General features: G+C 43.3%; 1 protein-coding gene across 30 annotated transcripts in view; it reads left to right on the forward strand.

Moving 5' to 3' along the window:
• Positions 1–19,745, forward strand: part of ABI2 (abl interactor 2) — a 152,383-nt gene that overhangs the window by 52,400 nt on the left and 80,238 nt on the right. For 15 of the 30 annotated variants that reach the window (XM_073541831.1, XM_073541832.1, XM_073541838.1 and 12 more), the window contains exons 2-4: positions 2,009–2,176; positions 11,155–11,331; positions 19,488–19,505. In XM_073541831.1, the coding sequence (XP_073397932.1) occupies positions 2,009–2,176; positions 11,155–11,331; positions 19,488–19,505 (363 nt within the window). The remainder of the gene's footprint in view (positions 1–2,008; positions 2,177–11,154; positions 11,332–19,487; positions 19,506–19,745) is intronic. The other 15 variants (XM_073541840.1, XM_073541842.1, XM_073541833.1 and 12 more) reach the window with 1 other exon arrangement.

Consider the following 19,745-nt stretch of genomic DNA (forward strand, 5'->3'; position numbering starts at 1 on the left):
CACACACACACTCTCATTTATTTATCACTGAATGAAATATTCCAGTTGAAAATCTTTATTCATTATATGAAACAGTGAAATGCGCGTCGGGGTGAGGGGTCGCTTGAGCACTATTCTCGTTGCAGCCTTAGGCTGCGTTCACATGTCACTTTTTTTGCGTTTTCGTGGCAGTTTTTAACGTGCAATTTTGCCGTGAAAGCGCAAAAAAACAGCATCCCATTCAATCCTATGGGATTCCGCAATGCTGTGCTAATGCTGCGGATTTTTCCGTGGTGGAATCGCATCGCGGAAAAATACGCAGCATGCTCATTATTTTGCAGAATCTCTGCAATTCCGCCCACATAGTAATGCATTGTTCTGCTTACTTTCCGCATGTGGCTGTGCCCACCATGTGAAAAGTAAGCAGAACATTTGCAGTTGGTACCCACGGTCCGGAGGAGAGGAGACTGTCCTCCGGGCTGTGGGTACCATATCCCTGTAAAAAATAGAATTAAAATAAAATAATCGGGTTATATTCACCTTCCGATTGTCCCGCGCAGCGTCCCTAGGCTTCAGCGATACACGCGGCAGGTCCCGTTCCCAGTAATGCATTGCGATAATGACCTTTGCTGACGTCGCGTCTCGCGAGACCGCAACGTCATCAGAGGTCATTGCCACGATGCATCACTGGGAACGGGACCTGTCGGAGCATTGCGGAGGCCTGGGAACACTGCGCGGGACATTGGAAGGTGAATATAACCCGATTTAAAAAAAAAAAAAAAAAAAAAAAAAAATGTTATTTTTAACATTAGATCTTTTTACTACTTATGCTGCATAGGCGGCCTCAATAGTAAAAAGTTGGTCACACTTGTCAAACACTATGTTTGATGAGTGTGACCAACCTGTCAATCAGTTCTCCAAGCGATTCTACAGATCGCTTGGAAAACGCTAGCATTCTGCAAGCTAATTACGCTTGCAAATCGCTAGTTTTTCCACGGGAAAATCGCGGGAATTTAAAATGCGATTTTTCCTACGGAATGGAATTCTGGAATTCCGACGGTAGCTTCTGCGGGAGTTCCGCTACGTGTGAACTTAGCCTTATTCAGGTAGCTATTATTGCTCTTACTTATGCTTTTTTGTCTGTCTGGCAAATAGGATAATGTTAGCGGCTATTGCCGCATTTACCTGGAATTGTGCCATCATATGGTGGACATCACTTTAGTCAGAATACTTATACCTGGGCTGCATTCCAGTCACAATAGAGTGGCGATTTGGGCATTAAGGTTTAATTTATATGGAAGGGAGTCGCCATACATTGTCCATCCCCTTTGTTATTTTAGTATCCCTCCATAACCTTCCTCATTCATGTATTTTGCCCAGTTTCCCCTGCAATATTACAGCTTTTTATATTGTGTGTTTTTTTTTTTGTTTTTTTTGCGAACCCAAATGCTAAAGTTCAGGGTCTGTACCGAACACTTTATGACTGTGCACGGACTTATGACTGAAGTCCATGTAACTGTTGGGTCATTCCATGGTAACTTATGTTACAACACAATTAGTAACTACAATAAGTTTGCTTCCCATATGAAATAAGCTTATTATAACGTAAGTTACCATCCGCTTTGTAACGTAAGTTACCAAGTAATAACACTGTATTTTGTATTTAATTTGTATTGTTGAAAAACCAAACTGTGTTGAAATCTATTGAGAATAGTGTAATGTACAATATACATTCACTCATTTTTGTGCCTGCCTTCAAAGAACAGTTTGTAGCCATGATTAACTCAGTTTTTGACTTGTGAATGTAACGTAAGTTACCATGAAATTGACCCTTTTCTGGTTCGGCAGCCTGAACAAAGCTTGTTGAAAGACTGCAGCACAGCCAATCAACAAACTTTTCTGGTGTGGGCTCTTCCCGCCCCATCACAGCCTTGTCAACCTTACCTTGTATGAATGTGACCAAATATAATGGAGTGCTATGCAACAGATCCATCTGGCAATTAACTTTTGCATTGTTTTATCCCTTTAGTCTGCAGATAAGCAAAGAGCTCTAGAAGAAACCAAAGCCTATACAACACAGTCCTTAGCTAGTGTGGCTTATCTCATCAACACCTTAGCCAACAATGTCCTCCAGATGCTGGATATTCAGGCTTCTCAACTCAGGAGGATGGAGTCCTCGATCAATCATATATCACAGGTGAGATCTCCGCTGAATATTCTTTCTAGAAATTACGGTACTTGATTTTGCTTTAATTATAATAATATATTTCTAGCTCCCAAGATCCTTTCCCAATATGTAGTAGTTGTAATAATATTATCATCTAATAAAACTGATTTTAATTTCTATAAAATAATCTTAACCTTGGATAAAAACAAAATGAGCAGATACCCTGCAGTAAATAAATAGTCATAGTACATGTAAATAACATAGGGTGCTTAATTGACATTTTTGATCAAACAAAAGGGTAAAAGCCATAACACCACGACAAGTTGTGCCCAATCAGGATTGACCCTAACTCTTGAAGTTCACCTGCGTATGTGCCAACAGGCCTTAAAATAGATGGGGCAGAGTAGGGCCCAGGCCTGACTGTCTAAACCAGAAGTCTCAAACACGCGGCCCGCGGGCTGCATGCGGCCCCTGAGGCAGTCATCTGCGGCCCGCGGTGCACCACATGTCTCACTCCCTGAGGCAGGTGGAAGGCGCGCATTCAGGAGTGTGGGATGGCTGTTCTGTGTGCACAGGACCTGGGATGAGGTCACAGGAGGGGAAGGAGTCAGGGGTCACATGATCAGGGCCCTCAGTGTGTGCAGGACGCTGCAGTCTGTGCTGGTTGCCATGGTGCTGGATGCCGGTAAGTTTGTGTGGGGTCAGGAGGGGTTTACGGGGTGGATGTAACAGAGCTGTGTGTGTACAAGATGTACGGAACAGAGCCATGTGTGTACGGAGCGGAGCCGTGTGTGTACGAGATGTACAGAGCGGAGCCGTGTGTACAAGGTGTATGGAGCAGAGCCGTGTGTGTGCGGAGCGGAGCCGTGTGGGTACGAGGTGTGCGGAGCGGAGCCGTGTGGGTACGAGGTGTACGGAGCGGAGCCGTGTGGGTACGAGGTGTACGGAGCGGAGCCGTGTGGGTGCGAGGTGTACGGAGCGGAGCCGTGTGGGTGCGAGGTGTACGGAGCGGAGCCGTGTGGGTGCGAGGTGTACGGAGCGGAGCCGTGTGGGTGCGAGGTGTACGGAGCGGAGCCGTGTGGGTGCGAGGTGTACGGAGCGGAGCCGTGTGGGTGCGAGGTGTACGGGGCGGAGCCGTGTGGGTGCGAGGTGTACGGGGCGGAGCCGTGTGGGTGCGAGGTGTACGGGGCGGAGCCGTGTGGGTGCGAGGTGTACGGGGCGGAGCCGTGTGGGTGCGAGGTGTACGGGGCGGAGCCGTGTGGGTGCGAGGTGTACGGGGCGGAGCCGTGTGGGTGCGATGTGTACGGGGCGGAGCCGTGTGGGTGCGATGTGTACGGGGCGGAGCCGTGTGGGTGCGATGTGTACGGGGCGGAGCCGTGTGGGTGCGATGTGTACGGGGCGGAGCCGTGTGGGTGCGATGTGTACGGGGCGGAGCCGTGTGGGTGCGATGTGTACGGGGCGGAGCCGTGTGGGTGCGATGTGTACGGGGCGGAGCCGTGTGGGTGCGATGTGTACGGGGCGGAGCCGTGTGGGTGCGATGTGTACGGGGCGGAGCCGTGTGGGTGCGATGTGTACGGAGCCACGTGTGTATGAGGTGTGCTGAGCGGAGATGTACGTGTATTTTGGCATGAAGGGGGGCCCCATTTGAAAGTTCGCACCAGGGTCCATAACTTTGTAGTTACGCTACTGCTCGCGCTAGAAGAGAGGAGGAGTACGCCGCTCCGTAGTGGCTGTGGCCCTGTGTGATGACATCCCTCTGGCGCTGTGTAATGACATCACGCCAGCGCGCAGAGAGTGGAGACGTGACTTTCCCCCCCCATTGCTGGATTTTGTAGGTGACTGTGGCTGTGCGTGTACAGCGAGATGATAGCGCCGGCTCACATGCAGAGCCGACACTATCATCCGCTGAGGTAAGCTGTACATCACAGCTGACAACCTATTTAAACAGCGACGATCGGTATTAGCACCGATCGCGGCCGTTTAACCCCTCAGATACCGCTATCAATTGTGACTATAATAAGTTTGAAAGGAATGCAGCCCGCCAGCTTAAAATTTTTTTTATGTTCGGCCCATTTACTCTGCCGAGTTTGAGACCCCTGGTCTAAGCGGTCTATAAAACAAATTTACTAAAATGTACAGTACCAATATGATATTTTTAGAAGTCCCCAATATGAAGGTCAAAATAGTTAATTTTCAGTTTTAAGCTGAAATTCTGTGAACTAACATTAGATATCTTGCATTGTATAAACAGATTTTGCATCAGTGTCTGGTTACACAAAACATGCAAAAATTATTCCTGACTGCAGTTTTTTTTTGTCTATTCCGTGCTGGGTCTTGTACCTTCCCTAAAACGTTTGTACACTTAAAATTTTCTGCTTGTACAGAGGAAACATGTAAAGCTAAAGTAACACTTTATTTGTGAATCATTGTGACTAACGTAAAATGAAAAGAACAGACAGAATTGCTGTTATTTTGTTCTATTTCTCCCCATAAAGAGTTAAAGAGAACCTGTCATCAGGATTTTAAATCCGAAACTAATAGCTTGTATGCAAAGGCGCTTTCATGCTTATTAAATTCTTACTTTGCTTGTACAGGAAAAATATATATCTTTGTACCGTGTTAGCCAGTAGATAGAAAAATATTAAAGTTTGAGAGTCCTCATTAAGAGGTGGTATCAACCACTGGATAACTGAAAAGATGGCGTCAACCACTGAGGACTCTCAACTTTTAATATTTTTCTACTTTGCGTGTGGAAATCTATTTTGATGTTTTTGAGCAAGGGTGGGGAATATCAGGCCCCCGGGCCATTTACGGCCCTCGATGACCTTTTATCCGGTAGATTCTCAGGGACCGCAATGCTTGGGCAGGGAGCTGCGTTTTGATTGCCACCAGCTCATTAATTTTTTCTTGCTCTGTGAGCACATGCAGTGTTCACTACTGAACACTGAAGGACATGAAATGAAAGATTACGTCTTGACAGCAGTGCCAGAGTCAGGATGTACTTTGTGGACAGAGTTTGTTCGGCCCCTGAAGGATGGTATATCCAAATGGCCCTTGGCAGAAAAAAAAGATTCCCCACCCCTGTTTTAGGCTGTGTGCACATGCTGCGGATTTTGCTGCGGTTCCGCAGCGGATTTGGCCGCTGCGGACCCGCAGCAGTTTTTGCTGCGGTGTACAGTACCATGATTCCCTATGGGAATCAAAAACCGCAGTGCAGACAGTGCAGAATTTTCCGCGCGGATTATCTGCGGTTTTCAATCCGCAGAATGAATTGACATGTCAATTCTTTCTGCGGATTCTGCTGCGGTTTGCCATCTCCATTGAGGAGAAGAAAAACTGCAGGGTAAAACCTCAGATCAAAATTACAAAATCCGCGCGGATGAATCCGCAGCGTGTGCACACAGCCTTAGAGAAATCAATTGTTGAAATTGTATGCTAATAAATTGTAAATGCAATAGGGTTGGACATTGCACTTACAGCTCTGCTGCCTCTCTCCTTATTTCTTGGCTGCCTCTTGTCGTTGACTCACAGGTTACACATATTGTAATGATGATGGTTGCAGGCGGAAAATAGGAAAAGAGGCACTTGTGACATTTTTCCTTGTGGGGAGTGCCAAGCAGGCGACTTAAAGGCAATGCGATGCTCCTCTGGGAATTTAAACATGCAAATACCCTCTTCAGAAGTTGCTGGCGGGTTAGGTGTGAGGTTATGCCTCCTATTATACACTGTGTGCAGAATTACTAGGCAAATGAGTATTTTGATCACATCATCCTTTTTATACATGTTGTCCTACTCCAAGCTGTATAGGCTTGAAAGCAAACTGCCAATTATGTAAATCAGGTGATTTGCATCTCTGTAATGAGGAGGGGTGTGGTCTAATGACATCAAAACCCTATATAAGGTGTGCTTAATTATTAGGCAACTTTTCCTTTGGCAAAATGGGTCAGAAGAGATTTGATGGACTCTGAAAAGTCAAAAATTGTGAGATGTCTTGCCGAGGGATGCAGCAGTCTTGAAATTGTCAAACTTTTGAAGCGTGATCACCGAATAATCAAGCGTTTCATGGCAAATATCCAACAGGGTCGCAAGAGGCATGTTGATAAAAAAAAGGCGCAAAATAACTGCCCATGAATTGAGGAAAATCAAGCGTGAAGCTGCCAAGATGCCATTTGCCACCAGTTTTGCCATATTTCAGAGCCGCAACATTACTGGAGTATAAAAAAGCACAAGGTGTGCCATACTCAGGGACATGGTCAAGGTAAGGAAGGCTGAAAAATGACCAACTTTCGACAAGAAACATAAGATAAAATGTCAAGACTGGGCCAAGAAATAGCTTAAGACTAATTTTTCTAAGGTTTTATGGACTGATGAAATGAGAGCGACTCTTGATGGGCCCGAGGCTGGATCAGTAAAGGGCAGAGAGCTCCACTCCAACTCAGACGCCAGCAAGGTGGAGGTGGGGTACTGGTATGGGCTGGTATCATCAAAGATGAACTTGTGGGACCTTTACGGGTTGAGGATGGAGAGAAGCTCAACTCCCAGACCTACTGCTAGTTTCTGGAAGACACCACCTTCAAGCAGTGGTACAGGAAGAAGTCGGTATCGTTCAAGAAAAACATGATTTTCATGCAGGACAATGCTCCATCACATGCATCCAAATACTCCACAGCGTGGCTGGCCAGTAAAGGTCTAAAAGAAGAAAAAATAATGACATGGCCTCCTTGTTTACCTGATCTGAACCCCATAGAGAACCTGTGGTCCCTCATAAAATGTGAGATCTACAGGGAGTGAAAACAGTACACCTCTCCGAGCAGTGTCTGGGAGGCTATGGTGGCTGTGGAACACAATGTTGATCGTAAACAGATCAAGCAACTGATAGAATCTATGGATGGAAGGCTTTTGAGTGTCATCGTAAAGAAAGGTGGCTGTATTGGTCACTGATTTTTTTTTTGTTTTTTTGTTTTTGAATGTCAGAAATGTTTATTTCTAAATTTTGTCTTGCTCTATTGGTTTACCTGGTGAAAATAAACAAGTGAGATTGGTATATATTTGGTTTTTATTAAGTTGCCTAATAATTCTGCACTGTAATAGTTACCTGCACAAACAGATATCCTCCTAAGATAGCCAAATCTAAAGAAAATCCACTCCAACTTCCAAAAATATTAAGCTTTGATATCTGAGTCTTTTGGGTTGATTGAGAAAATAGTTGTTGTTCAGTAATGAAAAGAATCCTCTCAAATACAACTTGCCTAATAATTCTGCACCCAGTGTACATCCCAACCTCACTAGAGCAGAAGTGGAACTAGAAAACAGTGTCCTTACAATTTTGAAATCAGCTGGTTTGCCAATGACATGTGTTTCAGAAAAATATTGTTTCATCTGATACTTCTTGCATTTTTTTATTTTTAGAACTGATAGGTTCTCTCTAAAGGAAACATGCCAGGTAAAAACAAACACTTAATCTGCAAACATGGGGTTAATCTGCAGATTAATAGTGTTCTGAAGTCAGCTACAGTGAAAGCCTAAGTACAGTAAGTAAATTAATGTTATTCCTGCTGACCACCTTGGACTGGCGCAGCTTCAGTCACCGCTCAGTGCATAGTGAGCAGCCGCTGTAACCATGACCCAGCACTAAATTATGCTCTTAATGCTTGTGCCAACTCGATGTCCACAAATTGTTGCACCTTATCCTTCTGTTCTACCTCCTCCTCCACATCCTGCAGCATGTAACATGGACCTTGTGCTCCTTTCTCCATATACATGTATTGCGCAAGGCCAGATAAGTCTAGTCTGAATGTGACCACATGTATGCAAATCACATACTTGTGGTCACGCGCCCACCGTTTCGACACCTGTGACGGAGATTCCTCACATAAAGAGCCTGCAGACTTGTACCCTAAGGCCGGACAACCTGTTTGAGGCCCCATTCAGATGTTTGAGAATTGGCGCTGGTGGCATCCTTGTGCTGTCATTTAAATCATTGACCATGTTTATGTCTGCACCCATAAAGTGTACAAAATAATCTTCACAATTTTTCTATGTGGCAGAATAAACTGTTTAGATGTGTTTTGGGCCTTATTTTTTTGCAGCCATTAGCCATGCTGAATGACTCCTCTTTAACTATGCCTTTGCTATTGTGTAGATGATTTATAATAAGTGTAGCTCTTATTTAATGACTATTATCAATCTATGCAATCTGGAGCTTATGCCATCAGTCACGATCCCCTCTGCTCAGTATATGATTGCTATGCTGTTCTATGGAAGCTGTCTTGCTGAGCTGTCTGTGTTTTGATTGACAGCTTGGTTGTCCAATACTGTAATGGGCTTGCTGGGTTGATGGTGCCTTGATTGACAGTTCAGCTGTCCAATCTGTGTCTGGGGCGTGCGGGACATTCTGCAGGTGTTGAGTGTTCTGGTGATTGCCCAGCTACTTAACTGAGCCGTCTGCCCATGAATCCTGCCAGACGTAGTTTGTGATTCTCCGTGAATGTTAGCCTGATTCTCAGTTCTGATCTTCTGCTGCCTGACCCTTTCGACCATTGTTCTGACTATCCGTTTGTCTTGTCCTTCGGCTTTTGATCCGCTATCTCTCGTTATTGACCCTGGACTGTGGCCTGACTTGCGCCTTCATCTTTACCCTTGGTTATCTACATACTCTGTCTTGACTCTAGAACGTCTGACTCTTCTGCCTCACGCCCTGTCCGTGAGTAGTGACTAGCGTCACACCATCATTCGTTTTTATCACTATTAAGGCCCCGTCACACACAGCGAGATCACTAGCGAGATCGCTGATTTTGTGACGTCACAGCGATCTCGCCAGCGACATCGCTGTGTGTGACACACATCAGCAACCGGCCCCCTCGCCGGGTATCGCTGATCGTGCAGGATCGTCCTGGGCCATTTTTTGATCGTTGGTCTCCCACGGGCCAGCACGCATCGCTACGTGTGGCAGCGGGAGATGAACGATCAGCGACACATGCACGCTGGTATCTAAGGTAAACAGCGGGTTTTTAAGAGCTGCGTGGCTCTTGGATACCCGCTGTTTACCCTGGAAAGTGCAGTGCAGCGTGCACGCTGGTTTCCAGGGTAAACAGCGGGTATCCAAGAGCTGCACGGCTCTTAGAAACCCGCTATTTACCTTAGATACCAGCTTGCTCGCTGGACCTGATCACTGGAGGGACTGTCTAACGATGTCCCAGCGATCCCATCTATGTCGGATCGTTGGTGGGATCGCTGGGACGTCGTTAGGTGTAACGGGGCCTTTAGCTTCTATTAAGCTTCCAATCACTGTTCACAACATGTATTTGGTTTGTACGTCTTCCAAGTCATCAGCTATGATTGTGATTAATTTGAAGGCAGCTCGCCTTTGGTTTATTTGAAGATAAACTGCACTCAACAACAAATGATATATGGTGCAATAAATCCCATGTAACCGCCACTACTGTTGAGATTGATTAGAAGTTGACTTATAGACGACCTAAGCTCACTGTTTTCTCCATGTAGTACTATTTTCTCTGCAGGCGGCTAAAATTGTTGTGTAATGTACATGTGTCAAGTAATCAGATTTCCTGTCACTTTTTTCTTTTCAATGGGCACTGTCATTACATCAAACGTTGCATAAATTAAGTAGTAGAACTTAACATAAGAAAATCTAATATATCTTATCATTGAAATGTAAATCTTTTTTCATTTATCAGCCAATAGTTAATCTGCCTCCTGAACTCATCAATATACAGCTCAAATCTGTCTTGGTCAAAGAAAGACCAACTTCCAGGACAGGTTGCACTTCATATTATAAAACAAAGGAGAGGGAAGGAGGAGTGAGGAGAACTCAGCACAGGGACACACACATGCAAACTTGTACGGCATCTTCCTGCAACGTGTATACCTCTCTACAGTGCTGGTTTCACTGCTACACTGCTCAGTACTGCTGTACAATAACCTCTACACAGTTGTATGTTGTCTTCCATACTGTTACAACTTCTAAACGTGGTACACAGAAATAGTGGAGCAGGAATCTTACTTACTGTGTATAGAAGACATCATAATATCTAGTTTTCACCAATAGATTACATGGGAATGAAAATTTAAAGAGCACGAAGAGGAGAAATCTGGTGAACAATGTTATGTACAATTCATATAATGGCCAGAAATGAGGTCATTCCTGATATACACACAAGATGGCTTATTTTGTAGATACATGAAATTATAGGCACACTATCAATGTCTGATCGGTACCGTTCTTGGCACCCTTGCTGATCAGCTGTTCTCGGTGTCCAGTCTCTACATGACCCGGAAGTGACTTTTACATTGTAAATGAGGCCCTATAGGTTTTCATTATAAAAGAGTCCCACACGTAGAGTATAGAATGAACCAGCAGGTCTCCTTTTTGTTTACGGTAGTGAGAATAGCAGAAGAATGGCGCTGGACACCGGAGAGAGCATTGCTAGGTGAGTATAACCTCAGCTTCATTTGCTCAGTGCCACACAAAAAATAAAAACAAAGCATACTTGCCTGTCGCAGTGGCGCCATTCCTGCATCGCCGTGGCGCCATTCCTGCATCGCCAGCTATGCGGTTGCAGGTGGGTGATATAACAGTGTTGCGTCCCGTCACCGCTGGAGCCAGTTGATGGGTGCTGTACAACATGCAGCCTTTTACTATTTTGTTAGAGTGGATGTCTACCCTTGTGGAATATTGATGCACTGCAGCTGATCAGTGGCAGGGATTTTTCGGTAGTGCACAATCCCTTTTAATATAAAACAAAGCAGAACTAGCCTTCATTATTTCAATTACACAGAATGGCAGCAGCGATTTCGAGACACAACATTCACGTTACCCACCATGAACAGCAGCATAGATATCGCTGGCACCACGCTGCTGCAAGAGATGAGTATACATTTTTTTTATTTTTTGAGGGGTACTGAAAATTTCCCAAATAATATTTGTTTGTCTTTTGATTGTAAACCAGCTTTTTTACAAAGTTGAAATTAATTGCTCTCATTTTTAGACCGTGGATATCCACAAGGAAAAAGTTGCGAGAAGAGAGATTGGAATCCTGACAACTAACAAAAACACTTCTAGAACGCACAAAATTATTGCTCCAGCAAACTTGGAGAGGCCTGTTCGTTACATCCGAAAGCCTATTGACTACACAATTCTGGATGACACTGGACATGGAGTGAAGGTATTTATGGCAATTGGCTTAATTATCTAATTAGATTTTGTTTCATTTTTTCTTTTTAAATATTCTGTTTAAAAGTGCTTCTCTTACTTTAGGTATCGCTCGATGTGAGTCAGGGTTTTCTAAAGATTTTGAGAGTAAATCCTAAATTTGTGGTCTAAAGTAGAACGCTTCTCCTTGTGGAGAGTACCAAGCCTTAAGGTACTGTCACACTTAGCGATGTACCAGCGATCCCGACCAGCGATATGACGCGGTCAGGATTGTTGGTGCATCGATAAGTGGTCGCTAGTGAGCTGCCACACAGGCAGATGTCACCAGCGACATCGCAGGGGTCGGGGGTCACTACTTACCTGTCACACCAGGCGATCTTGCGTCCTCCCGCCCGCGTCCACGCGTCGCTCGTCGTCACAGCAGGAAGCTGACGACGAGAAACAGTCCAGCCTGTTCTCGCGCGATCAGTGATAACCAGCGGGGGAGCGGGTTGTAGGTAAGTATCACACACAGCGATATCGCCAGCAATATTGCTATAACGTCACAAGTTATAGCGATATTGCTAGCGATATCTCTTAGTGTGACAGGCCCTATATAGGCCATGTAATGCTCTTCTGGGAAATTAAATATGCAATTATCCTCAGAGAGAAGGCAAATCATTAAGGTTTTTTCTGTTTCGTGTCAAATAGGGCATTGCTTTTTTTTAAAACTATTTTAAAGTAAATGGCAGACTGTTATGATAAACCATAAACCCTAAAATAAATGTTTCCCCCCCCCACCATTGAACATAGTTTTTTCTCATGTGACATGCCCTATCTAAAGGCATGGTATGATCAGTGGGTTTTATTTTTAACTCTTATATTATTATTTTTATTTGTTTTATTCTTTGTATGACATTTACATGATGTGTCCACCAAAATGTAAGCAGCTCCAGTTTCAATAATGACCTTCAAAGTTCAGGGAAAGACGATCCAAGGATGGGTGGTATGGTTTTTTGTTTTTTTTAACGTTTTCAAGCAAAAATGTCATCAATGGGGCAATTGCATATGCGTTTCTCATTAGTGATGAGCGGATGTGCTTTGATAAGGTATTATCCGAGCATGCTCATATGCTAACCGAGTGACTTCGGCATGCTTGATGTTCTAGCCCCCATGCCCGCATGTCTCACGGCTGTACGACAACCGCGAGACTTGCACCCGTGGGGACTCAAAGATAGTTTTTGATCACGTCGAAGAGCGCCTTATCCCAGTACATTTGTCCATCACTAGTGCACATAAATGTGCTATGTTTAAAGAGTTCAGGAGGCTTAAAGGCATACACACTGCAACATAATTGTGAACGGCTGTTATTAAAAAGCTCCTTTCATGATTATCTTGCTGTGCAAACAGACTGGACAAGCAAAACACACATTCATCTGTTGCAATGATCCTTTTAATTCAGCATAAAAGATCATAGTTTTCAGTGGCACATCGTCCTGTGCAAAATCACTCGCTCTGCCAAGAACAATATCAGCTTTTATGCACTGAGCAATGTAGTATAGATACTCAGTGCATATCGTTTAGTTTGGTCTGCATGTGTTAACAGACTATAAATCAACCGCTGATCAGTAAAAGTTTACTGACCATCATTCGTAACATGCTGCCGGTCGATACATGGAAATTGACGCTTACACAGTAAAGTTTGCCTTCTGCTTCAACAAGCAGGCCTGACTTATGGCTGCATTTTTTTATTCTACAGGCCTGTAAAAACAATAAGACCCAATAATGAATGCCATAAAAAAGTACATCAGAGGTTTTTTACCCCTTCATGACATGGCAATTTTCAGTTTTTTTCCTCCCTTTCTTTCAAGAGTCATAACTTTTTTATTTTTTCATCAATGTAGCCATATGAGTTCTTGTTTTTTACAGGACAATTTGGACTTCTGAATGACATCATTCATTCTACCACATGTACTGGAGAACGGGTAAAAAATGCCAAGTGTGTTGTTCCACAATTGTTTTTTTTATTTACCATGTTCACTATATGGTAATATTGACCTGGCACAATGATTCCCCAGGTCAGTACGAGAACGCAGATGCCAAACATGTATAGTTTTTAAAAAAAAATTTTTTTAATTTAAATGGTGAAAAAATAGCTTTTGTTGCGATTTTCGGAGACCCATAACATTTTCATTTTGCAGAATATAGAGCTGTTTGAGGGCTTATTTTTTGTGCCTTGAGCTGCCATGTTTATTGATACTATTTTGGAATAGATACAGTGTTTTATTTGACTCTTCTTGCACTTCATTGCAGTGTTGTGGCAGCCAACAACTACTATGTATAGAGAAAATCTCAATTCCAATGGAACGCTGGCTTCCACAGGAGCATCATAATGACAAGCATGGGGGTCATCAGCAGACCCTCGGCCTTCGTGGCAACCCATCGGTACCCTGTGATCATGTCAGGGGTGCACCGATGGGAACGTAGAATGACACGCTTCCCATGCCAGCACGTGTTAAATGCAGCTGCCAGAGATTGACAGTGGGATTTAACAGGTTAACAGCCTTGGGTGGAGTTCAACTCCACCCGCGGCTCTTAAAGCAAACCTGTCAGCAGCATTGACCGATATGAGATACAGCCACCACTTTTCAGGTCTTGTATACAACATTCTATAATGCTGTATATCTTACCCAATCTGACCTAGAAGAGAAGAAAAAGACCTTTGATTACACTCACACGCAGGGCGGTTTGGTCCAATGGGTGTCCTGGTCCGGCGTCTCCCTTCTTGCTATGCCATCTTCCTTGCTTCGTATGAATGACGCATCCCTACGTCATCCACAAAGTCTCCCTGGCATCGTGATTCTGCGCAGGCGTACTTCTCTGCCCTGACTTGGACAGAGTAAAGTACTGCAGTGCGCATGTGCCAGAGTTGTCTGACCTTTCCCTGCGCCTGCGCACTGCAGTACTTTGTCTGCCCTCAACAGCCAGAGAAGTACGCCTGCGTAGGAGCTCGATACTGGGAAGGAAGATGGCATTGCAAGAAGAAAGGAGGTGCCAGACCAAGAAGAGTGACACCCTTCGGACCGGAGGGCCCTGAAGGTGAATATAATAAAAGGTCTTTTTCTTATCTTTCAGTTTATAGAATCCTGTAAATCTGCCCTGAAAAGTGGTGGTCTTGCCTCATATTAGACAAACCTGGTGACAGTTTCCCTTTAAAGGCACATAATGGCCTTTATGATTAGACCATGTCCCAGTACGGTCAGACAGCAATTCCACAAATCACAGTAGGGTCACATTTATAAGATTATCTCTGCACAGGAACATTTTTTTTTTAACACATCCAATTGTGGAACTAATTTTCAACCCAAAATCTATTGATTAAAATGTACTTTAAGGCAGGGTTCCCCAACTCCAGTCCTCAAGGCCCACCAACAGATCATGTTTTCAGGATTTCCTTTGTATTGCACAGGTAAAGCAATTATCACCTGAGCAATACAAAGGAAATCCTGAAAACATGATCTGTTGGTGGACCTTGAGGACTGGAGTTGGGGAACCCTGCTTTAAGGGGTAAATCGTACATAAGTCTTTTTTTCTTGTGTGTGATTTATTTTACGTAGTCATTATATTTTTGTAGAACTCTATTTTGGCAGAGAAATATTAGGCCAGGGGTTGTTTCATCCTGAATCTGTGTCGCCTGATCTCTGTAAGTGGGAATATTTTTGTTTCCATCCTTGGGTTGAAGATGTTGACATGTTAGTACTTTTTCAAGATGATAGATTACCTTTCTATCCAATCTGCACAATTCTCTGTGAACCATATGCATTAGCAGCTCCAGTCTTTCTCCTGTTGACCATATCACTCTGTTGAGAGGTTTTGAGTGGACCTGCCAGCATTAAGGGCCAGTCACACTAAGAGATATCGCTAGCAATATCGCTATAATTTGTGACGTTATAGCGATATTGCTAGCGATATCTCTGTGTGTGATACTTACCTACGACCGGCTCCCCCGCTGGTTATCGCTGATCGCGCGAGAACGTTCAGGACTGTTTCTCGTCGTCAGCTTCCTGCGGCGCTTCATCCTGTGAAGACGAGCGACGCGTGGACGCGGGCGGGAGGACGCAGGATCGCCTGGTGTGACAGGTAAGTAGCGACCCCCGTCCCCAGCGATGTCGCTGGTGAGATCTGCCTGTGTGGCAGCTCACTAGCGACCACTTAGCGATGCACCAGCGATCCTGACCGCGTCATATCGCTGGTCGGGATCGCTGGTACATCGCTAAGTGTGACAGTACCTTAACGAACACGTCTTTTGGTAGATAAGGCATTCCACTTGAATAAACATTTCTGGAGTAAATCTTCATTTAATTTTGCATTGTAAAGTTGTTCTGTTATTCCTCCTAAAAGGGTATGAATTAATTGACAAGTGGTTGTTACCATTTTCGGGATCTTCTTTTTTGGAACTGTCACCAGTGGTGGCGTAGACTGCGTAGGGACACTCCTTGACTACAGTAACGCAACATTGAGTTGTATTACAAGAAGTCCTCAAATAGTTATTTCATGGTAAATACAAGTCATCTTTAATATGTTGTCCTAAAGTGGACAAAGCCCTTCGTAATTGCTTCTGTGCTCCACATAAAGTAATATACTACCGTATATAATCACCTCCCAGACCTAGCTCCACTGCTGCGATGTTGACGCTGCTATTTCTTGCGCTCAGATAACATTTTTAGGTCACTTTCCTGCTGCAGCCAATCAGCAGCAGTGTGATTGTTGTAAATCAGAGCGCCAACAAAGCAGGAGCAGCATTGGTCAAGTAGGTGAGTATGTTTTTTTTTTTTTTTCTTTTATATTGGGGAAGCAATTAAAAAGTGGTGGTCTAGTTGTGAACAACCCCTTTAAGGACTATTCTGATTTCAGCATCTGGATGTAAAATATTATTCTATTTACTGAACCCACACTGAAAATACAATCAGTACGAAGTGAATTGATCAAAGGATTTGCATCAGTTTATCATTTTCCTGCTTCAAAGAATTGGTAATTTTCCTTTTATCTGCAGTTGTGTCAAAAATGTTGACTTTTTTTTTTTTTATTTTATTTTTTACTTTATCTGCACTTTTATAAAAAGTGGAAGAAGCATGATGAGCTGTGGCCCAAGAGATTTGCTATACATTACAAAAGAAATTGGCATACAGTTTCTGCAGCTCGTAACAGCCATGGATTTCACATTGTGGCAGACGCACAGCTCAAAGACATGACCATTTTATTAGAAGGCACAAGCATCTTTAAAAATTTGTTACATCTTAAGGCTATGTGCCCACATATGCAGAAAATTCCTGACTGAAAACCGGACTCCTTCCCAGAAAACGCGCGTTTTTTTTATGCGTTTTTTTTTCTGGCGCGTCCCCAGTCTCATAGAAAATAGCTAGAAATTAATGAGCATGCTGCATTTTTTACCACAATGCGTTTTTTTCGCGGAAAAAAAGACACCAATATGCACAAAAAGTGCGGAATTCATTAAAATGAATGGGATGCTTCTTTTAAGCATTTTTTAAGCGTTTTATTTGGTAAAAACGCAAAAAAACGCTTGCGTGTGCACATACCCTAAATCTGGGTTGCTTTGAAACAAGGGAAATGTAAATATAAATTAATTCCTACCTTTTTTTAAGCAAATCAGAATAGTTTTGTCATGAGAGGAAGATTTTAAACATGTATCAATAAGAAATTAGGAGACTCGACGGGAATTCTGGATATTTTTTTTTTTTTTTTTTTAATTAAAATTGTCTGCTCCAGACAAACTCCAATGCATGTTGCTTAAATCCCAAACATTTGCTTGTAGGCTAGTTATTATTTCCTTGTATTCTGTGCAAGTAATCACTCTAGAATTAAAATGGCCACATCCTGTTACACTGATGAAACGTGTCCCAGAGTATTTGCAGTAGAAAGCTACCTGGAGATACATGTACCATATATTGTCATTCAGATAGGCACGGGTGATCAATGGGAACAACATCTTCCTACCTCAGTAACCCTGCTATCTTTAGTATTGGATCAGAAAGACAAGGTGGACAGCAGAGTGAGAAGTTTTCTTTTTATCTCAGCACTCCTAGTATTTCCTGTAGTAGCTAAAACAATGTGGGAAAGCTGTGTGAGCGGCCTCTTCTTACCTCAACATTAGATCAGAAAAGTAAGATGGACAGCAGAGCGAGCAGCCTCTTCTTACCTCAGCACTCCCTGTATCTCCAGTAGTAGATTAGACAGTGTGGTATTACAGTGTGAGTGGCCTCTTCTTAACACAGCACCCCTGTTTTGATTTTTTGATTTATAAAGACAGGGTGAACAGCAGTGTGAGCAGCCGCTTACCTCAGCACTCCTGGGATCCCTAGTATTAGATCAGATAGATGGGGTGGACAGCAGTGTGAGCAGCTTCTTCTTACCGCAGCACTCCTGGTATCTCCACTATTAGATCAGATAGGATGGACATTAGTGTGAGCAGCCTCTTATCTCAGCAATTCTGGTATCTCCAGTATTAGATCAGACAGACAAGGTGGGCAGCAGTGTGAGCAGTTTCTTCTTACCTTAGCGCTACTGGCATCTCCAGTATTACATCTGACATAGTGAACAGTTTGACTAGCCTCTTATCTCAGCACTTCTGGGATCGTCAGTATTAGATCAGATAGACAGGGTTGACAGCAGTATGAGCAGCCTCTTCTTACCTCAGCACTCCTGGTATCTCTAGTATTAGATCAGACAGACGTGGTCGACAGCAGTGTGAACAGTCTCTTCTTACCTCAGCACTCCTGGGATCCCCATTATTAGAAAAGATAGACAATATGGACAGCAGTGCGAGCAGCCTCTTCTTACCTCAGCACCCCTGGTATCTCCAGTATTAGATCAGATCGGATGGACAGCAATGTGAGCAGCTTCTTATCTCTAGTATCAGAATAGAATATCCACTGTAAGCATATCTTCTTACACATGAGGAGAGGGATGGGTGCTTCCTACTGCCCTTGATCACTGACCTCTGTCCTATTAACATTATAGGACAACTTTCTTTTAAAAATAAAAAAATAAAAAAAGAGGAAAAAAAAGATCAATTCCTAGGAAGTTAAAGGGTTAAACACAGTTGTTTTTAAACGTTTATTTACACATCAAGTTTATGCAAAGACTCAATATTTACAGTGTTGAAACTATTGTAATATCTGGGAGAAAGAAAATGTGGTGTTAGGGTATGTGCACACGTTGCTTGAAAGAGAGAGAGCTTTATGTGCCAGACTGGAAAACGCTGCTGCATATCTGTGAAAAGAATTGACATGCTGCGGAAAAAAACCTGCTGCAAATCTGCGCGGATGTTTTCTGCAGCATGTGCACAGCAATTCTTCATTTACCATAGACTAACGTTAGATGTGCCCTACACTGCGGATTTCATGCAATTTTGCGCGTAAAAAAATGCTGTGGATCCACATGAAAATCCGCAACGTGTGCACATTGCAGTGAGTCCTGTGTCATACCAACAGTAAAGCATCCTGTGACCATACATGTGGGTGGGGATTTTCATCCATGGAATGGGCTCACTCACAATTTTGCCTAAGATCACTGCTGGGAATAAAGAACGGAATCTAAGCATTCTCCAGAAGCAATTTGGTAACTAGCAATGCTTTTTTTTCCATCATGAAGGAGACCATGTCAAAAGTGTTAATCAAGTGGCTCTGTGACCAAAACATTCCCATGGCCAGAAAACCAACACTGTAAATATTGAGTCTTTGTATAGACTTTGATGCATTTGTCAATAAAAGTGTACATATGAAATACTTATAATTGTACTTCAGTGACCATAGAAACATCTGCCTTCAAGGTCTAAAAACACTGAAGGAGCACACTTTACGGAAGCCAAAATTTGTTTCAGTCTCAAACCCTTTAACCACCACAATGTGTTTTTACTATAGCAGATGTTCTCCTCTTGTGGATGTTCCTAAATAGCAACAAGTACCTGGAGTATCACCCGCAGTTTCACAATGTGTATTTCTAGCAGAGACTGAAAAAAATGTTGTGTTTTTGTGCTATGTACATTTGAATGCATTTATGAATAATTAGTAAATCCTAGTACTTTCTATTTTTTTTTTCCTATTGTGATGACATTAAACCTCCATTGCTTTTTTTCTTTGCTTTTCCTCTTTGCTTCCTTTGTACATTAAGTGGTTGCTCAGATTTAAGGTAAGAATCTAAAGGTGAATTTGTGTACCCCACGGTCATCTGGTACAGTAAGAATGAAAGGATATGGATAGCCTCTAAATTTCCCTGCATATCTTCTCCATTGCTATTTTTTTCTGCACATAATACCCTTTTTTTTACAGTGAAACAAATGAGACTAACTCTTTCCACAGTCGGCTGAATTTACTGCCTGCCTGGGACTTATAAGCCTCAGTCTATATTCCCATTTACATTAAAGCCTAA

This window comes from Dendrobates tinctorius, unplaced genomic scaffold, assembly GCF_039654945.1.
Source record: "Dendrobates tinctorius isolate UK_male_01 unplaced genomic scaffold, ASM3965494v1 ptg000125l, whole genome shotgun sequence".
NCBI classification, from domain to species: Eukaryota; Metazoa; Chordata; class Amphibia; order Anura; family Dendrobatidae; genus Dendrobates; species Dendrobates tinctorius.